This window comes from Anser anser, assembly GCF_964211835.1.
Source record: "Anser anser genome assembly, chromosome: 2".
Taxonomy (NCBI): domain Eukaryota; kingdom Metazoa; phylum Chordata; class Aves; order Anseriformes; family Anatidae; genus Anser; species Anser anser.
This window is the reverse complement of record NC_139721.1, coordinates 408,035-426,817: the sequence shown is the minus strand read 5'-3', so window position 1 is coordinate 426,817 and position 18,783 is coordinate 408,035. Positions and strand designations below refer to the sequence as shown.

Below are 18,783 nucleotides of genomic sequence, written 5' to 3'. Positions count from 1 at the left end.
CTCTTTGGAGGCAAGAGGGCAATAGGGGAAAAGAAAGGGTCAGGCAGACTGTGTCTCCTGCCCAGTCCCTGTGGGAACATCGCACCACAGTGGATGCACTGAGTAACTTCTCTGTTTTGTGGGAGAAGATGGGGGTTTAGAGTAAAAGCCCCCAGGCATGCTTTGTTGGGATAGGAACAGGAAACTAGCAAGCCCATCAGTGTGCCGACAAGCCACGCCAAGCCACAGTCACAAGTGACGAAGCAGGTAGAATGCCCACAGCACAGACAGCTTTCCTTGTTGAGTGATGGTGTTCCCCCACCCGTGGGAGCCCCCCATGACAGTACCCCCAGGTCTGGGACATAGCCAGGCTCATTGCCCCAGCTGGAGCACACCAACCCACACAAACAAAGCCAATGTGGTCAGGAAGGTGCACCTGCGTCAGCATGTCTGCGCCCTGCCATGTAGCAGTTTACCAAAGAAAACCTTTTGCAAAATGAGGAGGCATTCTATACCTCTGCTCTGGGAGTTTGATCCAGTCTTCCACCCCCAGCAGCTCGAAGCCTCCTAGTTTTCAGCCAGTTTGGACTGATTTCCTCTGTATGCAAAACCCATCCATCAGTTTAAGCAGGTCTCCTCCTGCTCCAGTGTTTTTCACTGATAAAGCACCCTGAGCAATCTTATCAACCCTCAACGTCTGTTTTGACAAGCTATCTAACTGAGCTGCTCCCAACCCCCCTCTGCATTCCCTCGGTCATCTCAGCTGCTCTTCTCTGCACCTTTTCTATAATGAATATTTTACAGCATGGCTGGTCAACACTGGTTCATGGTCTGTAAATCTTGTTCTGTCCAACAGTGCTGGCACTGCCTTTTCTGGACACAGATCCCAGCAGAGTTAATGCACCGAGTCTTTGTGGCTGCATACATGGCAGTCTACATTCATCCCGATGCTGCTGAATGCATGTTGGCCTTTTCTTCCTTAATCACTTCCAAATCCAGGATCCTAATTTATAGCATAAATGTTTGTCCAGTAAGTCCAGGGCATGACTTTGTGTTTTGTACCATTCCATTTCCTCTCATGACTATTAGTCCAGCCTTCAATGTTATCCATTGCTCCTGAAAGTTATTCCAACCCTCTGCTCCACATTTCCACTATCTCACCTCTTAGCTAAACTCACTGACATGCACCTGATATTCTGTAATGAAGTCTTTGATGAAAGTATTACATTTTTTGGCTCTTGGAGCCCATATTCCCCTTTCAGCACAATCCAATCTCCCGGTGGCAGATAGAACGCTGGCTGCGTTCACCTACACCTATGCAGCAGCAAGGCTGCTATGGGAAACAGAAGTTATTTTTTGTTTTTGCTACTCTCCCGATCTGCTGTTTTGTGCAATTATCTTGACTTTGTCTGAACAACACAAAGGGGGAGTGAGGGGTAGCAACAAAGTTCCAGGGTGTCTCCACTTTTTTCTCCTACCCCAAAGATGACTGCTATATCATCTTTAAGCTCAGCTGAAAGTCTATTATTTTCTCCCAACGAAAGTTTTTAAGTCAGAGGAAAAAAGGAACAAAAGAGAGCATTATGATGAAAGCCTATCTTAATTTTCCACTTAACTGGTTCTGCTTCTTTTTCTTATAAAAGGTCAAAAAAGTGTTTAAAAGCTGTTGGAACAGGAAACTCACCAGTTATAATGTGATAGCCCAAGCTGCACTTAACTCCTTAGTGCTATAAGAGCAAGGACGGGGTCACTTCCTCAAGTCCCCTGGGCTGGAGCCATCCCAGGTGCGGCAGGCGCCCGTCCTCTCCCCACACGCGCTGTGCGTGGGCAGGGTGGGGAGGTTTGGACCTGCTGCAGGACCCCAGCACTGCATTGCGCTGACCCCCCCATGCACTGCTGAGCACCCCTGAGCTCTGCCTGTCCCTGCTCCCCTGCACCCACTGGCATCCCCCAGGGCCACCACCTCCGAGCAGGTGCAGGGGCAGAGCCCAGCGCCTGCCACGCCTCAGGACAGGAGTTTCTGGGGGGGCTGCGAGTCCTGGGGAGCAGCAGGGCTGCAGGGGGAGCCAAGCCAGGAGGGACTGAAAGGAATCGGCTGAGATTTACAAAAGGAAACCACAGGCTGAGAAGCAGGAAATTCCCTGGCAGCCAAACACAGGAGGCCAGGAGGTGGAAACACGAGTGTCTGGGTCCAGCCCAGCCCTGCACAGCACAGTGTGTGCTGCTGCACTGACCGCGCTGTGCTCCCCTGAGCACCACTACCTGCAGCCGAGCCTACCTCTTTGCAAAACAGGCCAGGAGTCAGGAAACTGTGATCAAGCCTCCTGCCAGGGCTCCCGAGCAACCCTGAGCCCTTCCAGATACTGCAGGAGCCTGCCAAGAAAGGGGGAGCAGGGAACAAGGTCTGACATAATCCAGGCGCCCTTTGTGCGCAGCCAGCTACAAGCAAAGAACAAAAGAAAGCCAGCCTTCTCTGGTCCAAGCAGCACCCTCGCTGGCTCTGACAGCTGGCCATCCCTGATAATGCTCCTCCAGTGCCCCCAGGGCTCGGCCCCCGCCTCTGCCTGCTGTCCCTGCCCCTGACTCTGCTCCTTTCACCCCTCTCTGCCCCTCTGTGCCGCTCCCTCCCACCACCCGCGGTCAGACAGGGACACCCCCTCCCTTCAGTGCCCCCTCAGTGCCTCTCACGGGGCCCAGTTCCCCCATGGCCCCCAGCCCGTCCGGAGCCCCAGGCAGTGCTCTCACATCTGCAGGTGAGCGCACTGCCGCAGCCCCCCCACTGCAAGCAGCCCGTCCTTCTGCTTTCCCTGGCGCTGGACCGGCTGCTATCACCTGCATGCCCCACTCCCTCGCAGACTCCCACAGAGACTCAAACCATGCCGTTTTTAGCACTGGGCTAGCTGAGACCAGTTTCAGCAAGCGCCCTCATCCCACAACACGCCCACGCTGCGCCTGATCCTGCGGCCAGCTTCACCCCTGTTTGTGCGGAGCGCTGCTGCGCGCGCTGGCGCGCTTTCCGCTCGTGGAACCACATGTGGCCAAGCTGGGGACGTGTTCCCTGCACTGTGTGGGATCTGCCAGCGGGAACACAGGCACAGCTTGAACGAGCACAGCTTAGACACTCGGAAAGTCTGCAGCCCCTCCCCGAGCTCTCTGGCCTGAACTTTGCCCTGAGATGTTTGCAGAAGGATGCACCATCCCCAGGGTGACCACGGAGATGCTTTCAGCAGTAATAGCTGTAAGAAGTACAGGAAACTGCTCTGCCGTGCTCTCAGGAGGGGTCTGGTCCTGCAGCATTAAATGAATGCTGGCCTGCCCTCCTGTGAATTCACACATCTGAACTGCCTGCTGGCACCAGCAGGTCACACTCACATGTAGGCTGTGCGTCTGCGAAGGACAAGAGCGAGGAGCTGCAGAACGGGAGGTTACAGCCTTATGTATTAACTCAGTAAACACAAACAGATTCCAGAGGAGCTCTTTGCTGGCCACATGTTTGCCCTGCAGAAACCACTAACAAATGTGCTGAAAGAAGGCAACGCAGCAGGGAAGATGTTTGTCAGCTTCCCAGAGTCAGTCTGGCACCTAGACTGAACCTTAAACCGTAACAAAGTGCAAGTTGCGCAAAAACACGTGACGTCATTACATCCCAGCCCAATCCATCAAATGTGGATAAAAATAGACGGCAAGCCAAGAGGGGCCTCCTAGCAGGCAGGGGAGGAAGGGAGACGTGGAGCTTCAGCCCAAACCTCAGCACCGCAGACACCAGCGCACTGCAGGAGCTGGTGCTGCCCGGCCAAAGCGGGGAGGGATGGTCACAGCTGCGCTGCGTCCCCTGGGCTCCCCTGCACATCTCAGATCCTTCAGAGAGCTCTGGAGAGGGAAACATGCACACTAACCCCAAAGGGGTTCTAAAATCCCATCAGACTCCAGCAATTTAAAGTCAGAGCATACCCAAAATGATACAGAAACACAGAATGGCTGAGGTTGGAAGGGACCTCTGGAAGTCATCTGGTCCAACCTCCCTGCTCAAGGGGGACATGCACATTAAATAAAGCAAGGAGCCCCTGCCTAGCTGCACATCACTGCATGATAAACCCCTCAGGACTACCATGCTGTAAAGCAGCTTTCAGATCCTCTGCACTCTTCCAGCCACACCACGGTTAAAAGCGCAGCAGTGCAGTTCAAACCAGAATCCTTGAGGCAGCAGCGTCCAGGACATCTGATTAAATTGAACAAGACCAGAGAGGAGGCCCAGTTCCACACCTCTGAGCACCTCCTTGCCAGTGACCAGTAGCTGCTTAGCAGAACTGGCCCATTCTTTCGAGAGAGTGGAAAAGGAGAAATCACTCCAAGCAGCAAAGCAAAGTCTGTACCTTTAGACCAGTTATCTCACTGATATCCCTAACCTCCTCAGCCAAGAGCCCCAGCCCAAATGGTGGCTCGCTGGAGGAGTCCCTGTCCTCACAACAACCAAGGAGGAGTTCATGGCGAGAGGGGCTGATGGCAGCAGCAGCCTTGTGACTTCAGGGCAGTCCTGCCAGCAGCCCTGCCTCCTGACTTTGTGCTGCAGGATGCAGGCAGACCTGCCCCAGACTGGGTTCAAGACTACAGGCTGGTGGTGGCACAAGGTGAGACAAAGTAGAGGACCAAACAGAGCAAGGCTGTGCAGAGGAAAAGGACCTGAGGGTGCTGGTTGATGCTCACCTGAACATGAGCCAGCAGCGTGCCCAGGTGGCCAAGGAGGCCAACGGCATCCTGGCTTGTATCAGGAACAGTGTAGCCAGCAGGACCAGGGAGGTGATTGTTCCCCTGTACTCTGCTCTGGTGAGGCCGCACCTCAAGTGCTGGGTTCAGCTTTGGGCGCCTCACTACGAGAAGGACATCGAGGCCCTGGAGCGTGTCCAGAGGAGGGCTACGAAGCTGGTGAAGGGCCTGGAACACAAGTCCTGTGAGGAGCGGCTGAGGGAACTGGGGTTGTTTGGTCTGGAGAAGAGGAGGCTCAGGGGAGACCTCATTGCTCTCTGCAACTGCCTGAAAGGGAGGGGTGGGGAGCTGGGACTCAGCCTCTTCTTGCAGATAACCAGCGATAGGCCTAGAGGGAATGGCCTCAAGTTGTGCCAGGGGAGGTTTAGGTTGGAAATTAGGAGAAATTTCTTCTCAGAAAGAGTAGTCAGGCATTGGGACGGGCTGCCCAGGGAGGTGGTGGAGTCACCACCCCTGGGGGTGTTCAAAGAAAGGTTGGGCATGGTGCTTAGGGACAGGGTTTAGTGGGTGACATTGTTAACAGGGTGATGGTTGGACCAGATGATCTTGGAGGTCTTTTCCAACCTTAATGATTATATGATTCTAAGGCCCAGCAGATGGACAGGGCAGCATGCCGTGCACCAGGGCATCCCCGACAGAAGGTAGCAGCAGCTAGCTCCCGGAGCTGTGCTGCAGAGCACCAGACCGCTGGCACGCAGAGACCTGGTCTCCAAGCACATGCACAGAGCAGAGCCCCACCTGGTCTCGCGGAGGTGAGGGCCTCTGTCACACTTCAGCAGCACCCAGTGGGAGTGTTTGGCAGCAGAAACTCAGGTCTGCTCTCCCCAGCGCACCGTCGAGGGAGATGGATGCTTCAGGAGGGCACATTCAGCAGAGAAGTGTGGAGGCCACCAGAATGGACCAGGTTTCTCCTGCTTACTCTTTATGTGACAGGACAACCAGCGAATGCAAGACTGTGTGACTCATGCCTGAAAATGAACAAGCAAGATAAATATGCTCCATTGTTTGTTATTCAGCAAGCAAAAAGGAAGCCATACAAAGAAGATACAGAGGTTTACTATGATGCGGATGAGGCATTGAGGATGAGGAGCAGGGAAAGAGGCAGTGGGATGTAGGGCTGTTGTCAAGGTGGAGGGGAGGGATCAGTGATGACATAGGGGCACATTACTGCTCTGGGAACATCCACCAATTCTGTATCACCTCTGCTCCTGTCTGGACATCACCTCCATTCCTGTAACATCCCAAGGAAGCCGCAGGTGTCACATGCTGAGAATGCTGCACTCAGAACGACTGAGTTGGAATAGAGACATCCAGGATCCAGGCAATTCAAGCTGCTGGAGGTAATTTGTATGCCTTAAAGGATCTTAAAGGTTTCTCTATGAGCTGCCTGTGCACAAAGAGCATGGACAGTCCAGGGAGGCAGCCAAACCCAGCTAAGGACATGTCTAGCACCTGCAGAAATGAAAACAGCAGAGGTCCTCAAAGAACACGTGAAGATGAAAAGTGTTTCCTCCTCAGAAAACATGGAGCAGCAGACAGCATGAGAGCAACTCCCCTGGGTAAGACATGAATCCTGCATACCCCTGAATCCTATTTTTGCAAGTTGCTAATAGCTGATCCCAAGAGGAAGAGCACAGGATCCAGAGCGGGGACTGAACAATATTTGGCTTTTGCAGAGTAGCAGCTTCTGACAAACTGCAGCTTAGAGCCCTCTTGGGCCAGAGGCTACATCTGCGTCTTTGTGTTTAATAGCTCTCAATCAATTTTTCTCCCACAAATTTGCCTAATGGCTTTTAAAATCCTTTTCTACTTTGGCCACTGTAAACACCCTGTGGCAATGAATTCCACAATGTTTCACCCACTAACATTCACCCCAAGAAACACTCAGTAAAAAATTACTCCCATTCATTTTTTTTTAAACTCTTGCGTAGCCTTTTTACTGGGCATCCCAAACACCAGTTTGTGCAACATGGTGAATAATCATTCCTGTGTGCGCTCTCTGTACCACTCATGGTGCAGTCCATCTGCATATCCCCAGCTCAGCAATCGCTTTCCAAGCTGAGTATTTTGCTTCATGCGAAAGCTTGTCCACACTCTTGATACCCCTTTCTGTGTCACAAGAGTCTCTGCAGCTCTTCACAGGCAGCTTTAGAGCTGACTGTCCTGAATAGTTTGGTGTCATTAGCAAACTCTGCCAACTTACTGTTCATCCCTTTTCTGGATTGTTTGTGAACATATTGAACAGCAATGCCTGGTGGTACCAAGTCTGCCTTATGTACCATTGTAAACATTCTGGCAATTAAACATTTGCATTCCTCCAAACCTCTTATGCAAATATTTCACCCTGGCACTTTGTCACGATTTCTATTATTGATTAGCTTCATAATCTGATCTTTTGCCACCTCATTTTGAGACAAATCCTCCGATTTTCCTCATGTAAAGAAAGGGTTCATTTGTGACCTCCTCCATAGTAAATGGTACAATTTGCTGTTTTACTATATCCTATCTCTCCAGCGACCCCATTTAGACCCTCATCATCCCTTGGCTGTACATATCTTCTGCTCACATTCTTACCTCCAGTGTCTTTGAGCACCACTTTTTATCTTTGGCCAGTTATTTTTCAAAATCTCTTTCAGCCTGTATTTGATCTGTCTTCCTTGTTGTGGCAGTTTCTACTTGTAAAGGATATCTGTTGAAACCGGTAGATCAACTCCAGCACAGGTTATCCACCTAGCACTTACACTGAAACTGGTGGGCAATGGGCAGATCTGCAACAGGAAAACAGCATCCACAGAAAAGGGACTCACAGGGAATCAATAGGAAAGGTTCCTGAGGCATGGTGTGTAGTTTTTGTCTGGTTCCAGCCCTTTTATTCCCTGCCCTGCTTATTCCCAGCTGAATTTTTCTCTTCCACTTTGACAAGAACCAGTGACTTACTTACCCACAGGTCTGGTCTGGTAGGCACAGGTGTAAGTGGTGTGTGTGCCTGGAGGTAGCCCTGGCCTGGGATGGGCTTTTGTAGTCCAGGAGGTGGTGACACGATCTGCCAGGTTTCACACAGGGCTGACACTGACAGTGGACAGCTTTGGGGCTGGGATTTACCCACGTGGGCTCAGACAAGTCTCTGCCACGGGGAGCAGGCAGCAGCAGATCAGGCCCTGACGAGTGCCCATGGCAGCACCACGGGGCTGGAAATGGTGGCACCAGTTTCCCTGTAGGCATTCTGTGGTCAGAGCAGGACCTGGTGCACCCACACAGTGAAACACCCCCCCCTTCGTTTATGCTGTGCTGCAGGGAGTGGGACTTCGCATGCACTCTCTGAGGCTAACAAAGCTCAGGATACCCAGTGTGCCACCAGTGCCTCCTCATCCAGCAGCTACACTCACCACAGTCCCTCCTGCTTAACCATACCAGCTAAAAAGGGCAACAGTCTGGGGTGAGGGAACATTTCCCAAAACAGCAAGCAGGCACCAGTGTGGAACAAGCAGGGTGGAACAAATAATGAACGCGCTAAAAGAAACCGGAGACGGCCAGAAATAAAAGAAAAACAGTGAATGAGCCAGAAACTTTCCAGAGGAATGAAAACATCTGGAAGATTTCTTGCTTGGAGCGGCTGAAGTGCTTTCTGGGTGCACAGTGCCTGGGCAGGCATGGGAGCCCAGCTGGGTGCTCCCGCGCGGGGTGCAGCACCCAGCACCCGGCACCGACCAGCGGCTGCCTGGCAAGATGGCAAGATGGCAGCGTTCGGCTGCGGGAGAAATGCAAAGGGTTGCCGCGAGGACCACGGGCACCCGGATCACACAGTCGCAGAAGGGTTGAGGAGGGAAGGGACCCCCGGGTCCTCCCCTCCCCACCAGGGCCCCCCGGCCGCTGCCCAGCCCCACGCTCGGGCAGGTTCGGGGAGCCCCCGGAGGAGCCCCCAGCCCCCGGTCCCGGCGCCAGGGCTCCGGCACAGCACCGCTGCCCGGGGGCCAGGGGGAGCCTCCTGGGGGCCGGGTCCCGGGGCAGGGGCACGCGCGGGGAGCGGCCGCGCTCCGAGGGCCGGCGGCCCCCCGGTGCCGGCGGGGCGGGCCGTGCGCGGCCGCACGTCCGGAGCGGGGCGGGACGAGCCCGGGACGGCCCCCGCGCGGCGGGGCCGGGGGTGCTGTCAGCCCGCGGCGGGGCTCCGCTCGGCTCGGTGCGGCTCGGTGCGGCGCGGGGATGGCGGTGCCGGAGCCGGACGCGCGGCTGGCGCAGGAGAAGGAGGAGGAGAGCGAGGAGGAGAGCGAGATCCTGGAGGAGAGCCCCTGCGGGCGCTGGCAGAAGCGCCGCGAGCAGGTGGGCGCCGGGCGCGGGGGCCGGGAGCCGGGAGCCGCCGCCGGGCCTCGCGGGGCCCCGGGCTGTGCGGGGCGGCAGCGCTGCCCCCGGCCCCGCCGCAGCCCGCAACCCGCCCCGGGCGCGGGCGGCGCTGCCGGGACCCGCTCGGCGCCCGCAGGTGCCCGCTGAGGGCGATGGCCGCGGCCGGGGTGCAGGAGCGGCCCCGAGGGGCAGCGAGGGACGGCGGCGGCCGGAGGCGCGGGGAGCGGGGCTGTGCGTGCCCCGGCGCGGGGAGCCCCGGCGCGGGGAGCCGGGCCGTGCCAGGGGCAGCCGGGCGGTCCCGGGCGCGCAGCCCGCAGCGGAGGGCACTGGTGGCCGCGGGAAGGAGGCTGGGCGCCGCTGGAGCCGGCGGCGAGCCCCGTCCTGGAGGCTTTCGCCGGCCGTGCTCCTCGAGCCGTGCCCGGTGTCCCTGGTGCCGTGGCACGTCGGTAACCGGGGGCCTGGGGGCCGGGGAACTGCAGGAGTGAGGACTTGCCGGGCAGATCGCGGGGCATGGCGGTGGTGGGGGCTGGTCCCTGCGCTACTGCCCCCAGGGCTGGAGAATCCGGTTCCTGCTCTCCAGAGAAGAGCTTTGGACCGTTGCAGCTCATCTGCCAGCCCAGGGGCACAGCAGAGCCCTCCTGCAGTGCGTCCTGGGTTGTTCAGAGTTCCCATCATCACCCCTGACCTCTCTCCTCCAGACGTGTCCCCCATGTCAGTGCAATGCCTCTCCCCCTGAAAGTGGAGCCCGAGTCTCCCCGCCTCTGTCAGGGCACCCAGGAATCGGGATCAAAGTCAGTAGGTAAATCCTCACCCCAGGCGGAGGTGGGACAGCGATCACAGCTTCTAAAGGGTAAAATGGCCCATCCCAGGCTAATCCTGTTCTTTATCTTCCCACTGCCTGCTAACAGCCTTTCTGCAGTCCATTCAGTGCCCCAGCTGGGCTGCAGGCTCTTCATGTTTTAGGCTGTCCCTCATCCCAGCCTGGGCTTTGCTGAGATGTTGATAACCTGCCTGTATCGGTGCCACCAGCACCTGCCTTCCCTGTGTCGCTCTGTGCTTTCTGGCACTTCCACACCCACACATCACAGTTTGATCTCTCTTTCCCACTACCTCAACACCTCTGCTGCGTATCAGGGCCTTGCATGGGTACGTTCCACATGGCTAGTGCTGCAGCCTTGTGCCCCAGCACGCATGCAGCGGTGCGTATGCCACGTGGTGGGTGCCAGGGCCTGAATCCACGTTCAAAATCCCACATCTTCTTTCCCACCTTGCCCTTTGCTCTCCTGGGGTATCAGATCCCACCTGTGCACCACATCTGAGCCAGATGTATTTTTGCCTTCTGTCGTTTCCCATATCTTCTTTGGGACTGGCTTTGCTGGCACCCATCGTCAGCCGTCCATCCGACCACCGCACCCTGCACCCAGCAGGCGCTGAGCTCTGGCTGCTGGTGCAGGCATTGCGGCACGTCCCTCGGCCCCAGGCGGCCGCCACATGCTGCCGGTGAGACCTGGAGTGGCAATGGAGGAGCAGCCGGCAGACCCCGTGGTCTCTGCCAGGTGGCTCTGCGGGACAGCTGAAGGGCTGAGGAGAGCTGTCAGGAAAACAGATTTTTGGCTGAGAACACCCTGATGCTCCTGCGATTAGACCTACAGGCACAAAATGACCTCCGCTGTGTCTTGGAAGTGAGCAATAGGGGGGAACCATTTGGGCTGTACTGAATAACTCCTGTAATTTAATGGCATCTGACCTGTAGTCACACTGTGTGTTTTCACAGAGTTCTTGGATGATGTGTTTTAATCTGTGACCCACCAAAACCATCTGAGCACCCTACTTGTCCTTGGCAAAGACATGACTTGGATGTCATTTCTTGTCTGAACAATCCCTGTCTATTTTGACCCAAAGGTGACATTTAATGATGTATATTTTAACATGTAACTCAACAAGTGAGCTCTGAGCTCTCCAGAGTGGCATTGCAGCGGCTGGAACTGGTCCCTGGAGGTTTGTCCCCTTGTGCAGTGCGTGGGAGAGGTGGAAACAAACGAGGTGCACAGCACCATCAGTGACATTTCCACGCAGAAGTTTTGGTAATTGGTCACTGTGCTGTGCCACCCGTCTGTGGTGTTTCTAGATGGAGAGGTGGGAGGGGGGGATTGACCTTTTGTGGGTGTTGCAGGACAGCAGGGGGTGGCAGGAAAGCTTGTGTATCTTGTGTGTCTCAGTGGTTTGAGAGGTGGCCACACAACAAAGAGATGAGTTACAGTGCTGCCATCATCACATCTCCTGACCAGCCAGGGGCTCGTCACATCACATGGTGACTGTTCGCCCATGGCAGAGCTGCATGCCTCGGGACAGGGTGCGCTCAGGTGAGCGACCCGAGGAGAGCTGTTTGCTTAACAGGGACAGGGGCCATGAGCTGTAAAGCTGCTGCGACAAAAGCGTGCATGAATTCAAACAGGGAAGTGGCAGCACTGCCTAACATTGCAAATGAAAGTGAAGGAAGTTTTGTGTAAGAGACTAGTTATTGCATATTCCTAGATGCTTCAGTTATGTACCAGGAAGAAAACAGTTTGCTATTTGTAAGCTGTTATCTTCTAATGTAGATAAACAGCCATTCTGTTTAACAAACATTCTGATTTCCATAAGCACATCGAGTATTTTTACCAATAGGGATTTTCCCTCCTTATCCTGATAACTTAGTGTAATTATTTATTTTCCTTAACTTGCTTTTGCCAGAACAGTGGAGTCCTGTGTGGGACCCATGGTGCTGTGCTTGATCCAAGGTCCTGCTGTTGCAAGAATGGGTCTGGAGAGGTGGGAGAGTGCAGACGTGCAGTCTGCAGCAGCGTCCAGAGCCCGGAGAGCTGAAGTGAGCGGGGGTGAGCACCCTGCGCAGGCTTCTGAGGCTTAAACCGTGGTGCCCTGTGGTGTAGGCTGAGAAGCGTGTTATGATAAATTCCTAGCGTGTATCCATTAATGACATGTACCCAAGGACTGCACCTTTGTTTTCACATGTAGCAGTTACAGCCATTCTCTGCAGCCCTACAGAGCGCGTTATTACACCCAGTTCAGGTGCGGGTGCAACAGCTTGAGTGTGCTGTGCACGGTGCCAGTTCCTACCGCTGTGCTGGGTCTGGCCGTACACGCCAAAGAGGAGAATACTTCCCTTCACAACTTCCGTTGTCTGTTCATGATGCGTATATTTATGATGCATATGAAGTCACAGTTTAGGAAATAGAAGCACTTAAAGTATTTTTGCAACTTATCTGGAGAAACAGTCACGTGAATCCTTCAGCAACTTCACATTCAGCATCAGCACAACCCATGTTCTGCCTCCCTCACTTCTCTCCCTGCTACTAGTGTGAAAGTGCTGCAAAGGAATGCTGCTGCTGTAGACTTTTCCATTTAGGAAGATACGTTTTTTTCAGCATTGGTTTGATGACTTCATTTACTTTTCCCACCCGTCCTGTGGAGTAAGAGTAATAAGGAAGATGAAACCTGATATACTGCTTTTTAAAAAGTTTTGCAAAACTTTTCCCATGCGGTGGGGTTCCTAGTCTGATTACAGTTTCCTGAGTAAACTCTAGCACCATGTTGCTAAAAATAAATGTTTATGTATCCATGTTGCTTTGCATTTGCAAAACCTTTATCCCTTTGGAAAGGGAGCTGTTATGACCAGTAGGCATTTGCTGACTCCGCTGTTCACGAGCACTGGTACCATGGCATTAATCGGTAATGTACCCCTGGTTCAGGCCGTCTCCAGCACCTTTCTCATCCATCTCTGCGGGTGTCCCAGACGGATAGTTCTGCCTCTTGTGCTCCACGCGAGAGTGTCCAGGATCAAGTGAGCCCTGGGTTGCCTTCAGCATTCCTGACCCTTTCTTTTTGCACGTGAGCGCATGCTTGCTCTGGCAGGGCTCTGCTGTCGTTCACAGGACTGACTGTTAGGTCCCATTCTCTGCATGTAACCCTGACATCACAAGCCCCGCATTCTGCTTTGCAGAGCTGGCAGCTCCAGTGCAGCTGCTGATTGCTAAAATAGGGCTGGTCGCAGTTTTGCTCTAAATAGCCTATTGCTCCCCTTTTGGTCACCTTGTTTAATAAAAGGGTTAATGACTGCTTGTATAATGATACAGAGCCCTTGAACTATGAGCTTTAGCCAACTTCTAAAACCAACAGGAGGAAGGGGAGGAAAAAGAGAAAAGGTAATAGAAGGAAAGAAAAGAAATGCTTAAGCAGATTTTGAAGAAAATAAAGTGACTTGAGAAAAGCTGCAAGAGGGGGAGATTTTGAAATGTTGTTATAGCTTCCCCCAGACCTAAAACTGAAAACAACATATGGAGAAATAATCTAAGGATTTAATACACTGAGGTGGAAGGGAGTTCCCCCTTTTTTGGGTATTCATGATGTTTGCAGTGAGGATAACCAGTTCTGTGATACATTGTCTGGAAAGCACCCAAGTATTTAATATTTGCCACCAGAGTTATTTTTAAAAGCTGCTTTGCTGCCAGCCCTCCCAGGAGACTAGGACTTGAAGTGTGCTTTGTTGTGAAGTGCTTTTCCAGAGCAGAGGGGATCAGCTGAAGGACTCAGCTCTTTCTTTTCATGCCATCTATTTTTTTCTTCCCCTTACTGGTTTTATGGCTTTTGTTTGCAGTTTGTTTAACTTTCCAGGATGAGTTTACTTGCAAACCTGCTGGCCTCAGCTGATCAGACAGGTTCATAGCATCACAAGGCTTTGCTCTGGGCTCCAGGTAGGAAGTGGAGCATCCCAAGTGGTTTTAGCTGAGGATATTAGTGAGAGAAAGATGAAGTTGTCTGAACTGAGGTGGCGTAACTCACCAGTAGGTAAACTTAATTGGAAGCAGACAGTGAAGTCCTCTTCTCAGCATGTTTTCTGGACGGTTTGGCAACAAACAAGACTTTTCATGCTAGATTTAGTGTCCTCGTCATCGCACTTCCAGTTTGTGTGGGCGATGAACAGGGAGAATGTTTCACCTTTTGCTTTGGGTCTGCTTTCCCTTGCTACTTTCTCTGTTTCAAGGATCCTTTCATCCTTCATGATCTTCCTGGTCACAACAATCCTCCGCCTTGTTCTCATTGCTGAGGAGGGCGGTGACTTAGCTGGGTGGTAAAGGTTAGTGCAGAAACTTGTCCTTTTTCGTGCGGTAACATGCTCTTTTATTTCTATCCATATACTCCACAAGAATGCCTGTCTGTTTACAGCTCTTTGCTCCTGGGCTACTTGGTGTGCTCCTTGCTAAGACACTATCTGTCTGCTCCAGCTTCTCACCATGTCACGAATGCATGCAGCTGCTCCTTTGCTCCCTCAAACTAGACACCAAAGAGAGCTGTTAAAATTACCAGGATTCTCCATGTTTTGACCCCTTTCTGTTTTTACCAAGCTTTTTTTTTTTCCCTGCTTCCATTTGTTTTTGCATGCAGGTATTTTTGTTTACAGTGGCCAGACATCTCATATGAACCTTGTGAGCTTATACACCTTAAGTGTCCCTTGTCTACTTCCTCCTTTTCCTCTGATGTAACCTGAGAACACACACGATCCCAGAAGCTTTTTTATTTCACTTCTGGGACAAAGGAGGCGTCCCATGGTCATGTTACAAAATGGGTTCAAAGATGGTCAAATGCTCATTGGTTTGCTCTTCCATTTCACAAGTTAGCACAATAAGCACATGAAAGGCAGTGTTTTAGCATTCCCCAAAGTGATCATATTGGGATCAGAAATGTTATGTTGTTACCTTTCATGTGAATGGAATTATGGCATCCTGTGTGTTCAGCTTGGGTTTGCTCTGCACCATCACAGCAAGAGGGCAGATACTCTCCCCACACAGTCCTGGGGGGTAAATGACACCAAATTCCTGTTAATTGGCCTAATTTATACTGGTCACTGCTTGTGCCTGTCTCGTGAAGGGTGGCTGTCAGTCATCTTCAGGATGGGCTTGGATGGCCAGCTCGTGCTGCCCATCACCCTCTCCATGAGCACTGCAAGCCCACCCCTAGGCGCTTGCCCCAGGTTCAGGTGGGTGGGCGTAGGGGGGCCTGCAATAGCGGGTGGGGACACCGCATCTCCTGTCCTGGGGCACCTCCTCCAGCCACAGGCTCGCACCTCCCCAGGGCTGCACGGTGCCCTGGGATAAAGCAAACGGCTTCCCCTGTCACCTGCCAGGCGTCCGTGCAGTGCTCGTCGTCTGCCCTGGAAGTAACAGCACTTATGCCTGCAGGATCTCGCCTGGCTCTTATCTGGGCAGTGGAAAAATACACTTCTGTGCCCCCTTCCCAGCAGTGGAAGGAGAGGTCAGGGATCTCAGGGTTTGTTCCAGCAGCCGCTGGGCGAGAGGGAAGGGCAGGAGTGGGTATGGGAGAAGGGAACAGTGCCCAGCCCTCCCACCTATGGGCAGCAGGCTCAGGCTGAGGGGGATGCTGTGAATTCTGCTGGGGGAGGTTGCAGCTCTCAAACCAGAGCCATCCCGCCGCTGCTGACAGGAAGGGGACCTCATGGGGATGGGGAGAGAGAGTTCATGGAAAGAGCTGGATGAAACGGGTGCTCCTTCTGCCCTGGGACAGGAGGTTTTTGCTGCTGTATGTTCTGCTGTGTTGGCCACGTGCCTGTTCTCCTCCCTCCATCTCTCCTGCCTGCAGTGGAGCTGGGCACCTGGGTTTTGTGTTTTTTTTTTTCCTGATTGATTGGTTGAATGCCACTTCTTGCCTTCTGCCATGCTGCTTCTCTCCTCTTTGAGGTCCACCACTCCCCCAGCACTGTCCAGACCAAGGACACCATCACCTGCACCGCTTCACTCCATCATTGCACAGAAGATATTAAACTGCAGCAGAGTTTGCCTTGACCTGTGCAAGCACCCCCGGCCCCATGCATGGCAGTCCACCATCCCTGCTCAGCTGAGTCTCTTCGGCTGATAGTGCATTAGCTGTCTATCCACACTGGTCTGAACTAGTGCGGAGAATATGTTTTTGTGAGAGGTAGGATCAAATGCTTCACTGGAATCAAAATATTTTCCATCTCATGTGTTCCCTTCACCTGCTAATTGTGTAACATGATCACACAGAGAAAACAGGTTTATCTGGCAGCACAGATCCCTCATCCTGCTCCTGCTCTGTCACAGGACACTAGGCTTGGTCTGTTGTTTTACTGTGGACTGCAGATAGCAGGATGGGTGGATGTCACCCAGCTGCCTCTTTTGTCACAGCCTTTGGTGTACCTGCTGCCAGGTGAAATTGTGCAGCAGCACATGCAGGCCTGGGAGCAGATTGCTCCCTAATTGCTCAGGGCTGCTGCTCTTCCCTGCTCCCACACCAGGGACCAAAGGGCTGTTAGTGCTTGAAACAGGGCCCTGGAAGCAGAGCTCAGATCCATGCCACAGAGTCTCAGACCCTGGGCAGAGTGCTCCCAGCTCAGGATCATGGGGTTGTCGGCTGTTCACCCTAAGAATCACTAATGCGCACAGCAGGACCATGGATGGGCCCCCCTCATCTGCTGGGTGCATCCTACATGTGCAGTGCTGCTCCTGCAGGACCTGCACCAGCTTATGCTCCTCGTGCAGTCTGCCACCAAGATTTCTTCTTGTCCCTACCCCTTGGTAAGCTGAGGAGAGCAGCACAGGTGTCAGTGTAGCTTCAGCTACCTAAGCTCTCTTTTTTTCCCCTTTTACATATTTTAAAAACATTATTTCTGTGTTGCAACAGTCACCCCTACCCTGCGTGTTACAGAGTGTGGGGTGCTGGAGAGAAGATTACAGCCTCTGTCAGGGCCAGGGAACACAGGAGAACATCCCTGTGATTTGGAAAGGCAAAGGGAGTCCAGCTTCAGGCTGGGAAGGGAGGCCCTGTAGAGACACAGTCCTCTGTCTCTGCTGCTTGCATGTGCTGCTCCAGGAGGACAGGCTCTGCCATCTGAGGTGTGTTCCTGAGCCTTAGCAGCACCTGTGTGCTAACTGCAACCTGAACGGAAGTCCCTTGAGAGCCCAGACACAGCCTTTGCTGTCACCCAGGCTAATGAGATCCTGGAGCAGGGGAGCAGGTTGGGGATTTACTCTGCAAAAGTGTTCTGCACACGTCGTGTTCCCTGCTCAGCCTTGTGGCCCCAGAAAATCCTGCAGGTTCCCAGTGCCAAAAGGGATAAAATGCTGTAGTGTTACGGGGAGTCAGGTAACCTGTGCCAGCTGTGAGCATCACCATCTTCATGCCCTGCTAGTCCTCCTTCTAGTGCTGCAACCAGGGGTTTCTGCTCCATGGCAGAGCACTGCTCTCGGGCCATGAAGCACGGAGGCTGTGACCTGTGGCACCAACAAATACCTGCGGTCACTGTGTCACCAGGGGGCACCTGGTGCTCTCGCACCAGGTCTTGGTGAGCTTTGTTCTGTGCCCTGAGAACCTGAGGCTCTGTAAGACAGGTTTCTGCTTTTCCTTGCGGGGCTCACTCCTTGGGTTTCTCAGTTTCCCCTCTGTCCTTCAGAAGGTGCCATTTCTTCCTGCCCTTCTGTCCCAGCACCATCCCCAGCACCTGGAGTGGTGGCTGGGGCACCAGAGGCAGCAGTGCACAGGCTAGCATGGGGTGCTCTCAGCACTGCTGCCAGCCTGTGGTGGGTGGGAAGGGCTCCATCCCGCACAGCCCCATGCACCTTGGGCCAGCAGCGGCTCAGGCAGCACACCCAGCTCAGCTCCAGTCAGTGTGCAGACTTGCAGCTGCCTTGCTCTCCTGCATGCCCAAGGGCCTTTGATTCCTAAAGCTTCATCTTTCCCCTGGTCTCTGTCTTAGCACCCGTCCAGAAAACCCCTGAAGAGGTTAGGTCTTCTTGCTTCCAGTTGTGGGATGTACAGCATCCATGAGCCACAGAATCACAGAATGGCTGAGGTTGGAAGGGACCTCTAGAGATCATCTAGTCTAATCCCCCTGCCGAGCAGCATCATCTAGAGCACGTTGTGCAGGATGGCATCCAGGCAGGTTTTGAATATCTCCAGAGAAGGAGACTCCACAACCTCTCCGGGCAACCTGTTGTAATGCTCTGTCACCCTCACAGTAAAGAAGTGTGCCCTTATATTGAGCTGAAACCTCCTCTGCTTCAGCTTGTGCCCGTTGCCCCTCGTCCTGTTGCTGGGCACAACTGAGAAGAGGCTGTCTCCATCCTCTTGACACTGTCCCCTCAGGTATTTATACACATTGATGGGGTCTCCCCTCAGTCTCCTCCAGGCTAAGCAGGCACAGTTCTCTCAGCCTGTCCTTGTACGATAGGTGCTCCAGTCCCCTAATCATCTTCGTAGTCCTCCTCCGAACTTGCTCCATTAGTTCTATGCCCCTCTGGTACTGGGGAGCCCAGAACTGGGCACAATACTCCACGTGTGGCCTCAGCAAGGCTGAGTAGAGGCGGACAATCACTTCCCTCGACCTGCTGGCAACACTCTTCTGAATGCACCTCAGGATACTGTTGACCTTCTTGGCCACAAGGGCATATTGCTGCCTCCCTCCCGGTCAGCCTGCTGTCCACCAGGACTGCCAGGTCCCTCTCTGCAGAGCTGTTCTCCAGCAGGTGTCAGCCCCCAGCCTGTACTGGTGCTTGGGATTATTCTTTTAGGGCTTGTGACTGCGGCTACTTCAAGCTGTCTGAAGAAGGCTTCATCTACCTCCTCTTTCTGATCAGGTGGCCTGTAGCAAACGCCCACAACAGTGTCAGCCAT

General features: G+C 53.6%; 1 protein-coding gene and 1 long non-coding RNA gene across 2 annotated transcripts in view; one reads left to right on the top strand and one right to left on the bottom strand.

Moving 5' to 3' along the window:
• The window catches only part of LOC310893855, a 28,776-nt gene extending 20,076 nt beyond the window's left edge, over nucleotides 1–8,700 (bottom strand). Inside the window, exon 1 of the long non-coding RNA XR_014579368.1 lies at nucleotides 495–8,700. This is a non-coding gene — a long non-coding RNA (uncharacterized lncRNA). The remainder of the gene's footprint in view (nucleotides 1–494) is intronic.
• A 142-nt stretch (nucleotides 8,701–8,842) lies between these two features.
• The window catches only part of NRBP2 (nuclear receptor binding protein 2), a 33,452-nt gene continuing 23,511 nt past the window's right edge, over nucleotides 8,843–18,783 (top strand). The window contains exon 1 of the mRNA XM_083823315.1: nucleotides 8,843–9,060. Within this exon, the coding sequence (XP_083679441.1) occupies nucleotides 8,944–9,060 (117 nt within the window). The 5' untranslated portion in view covers nucleotides 8,843–8,943. The remainder of the gene's footprint in view (nucleotides 9,061–18,783) is intronic.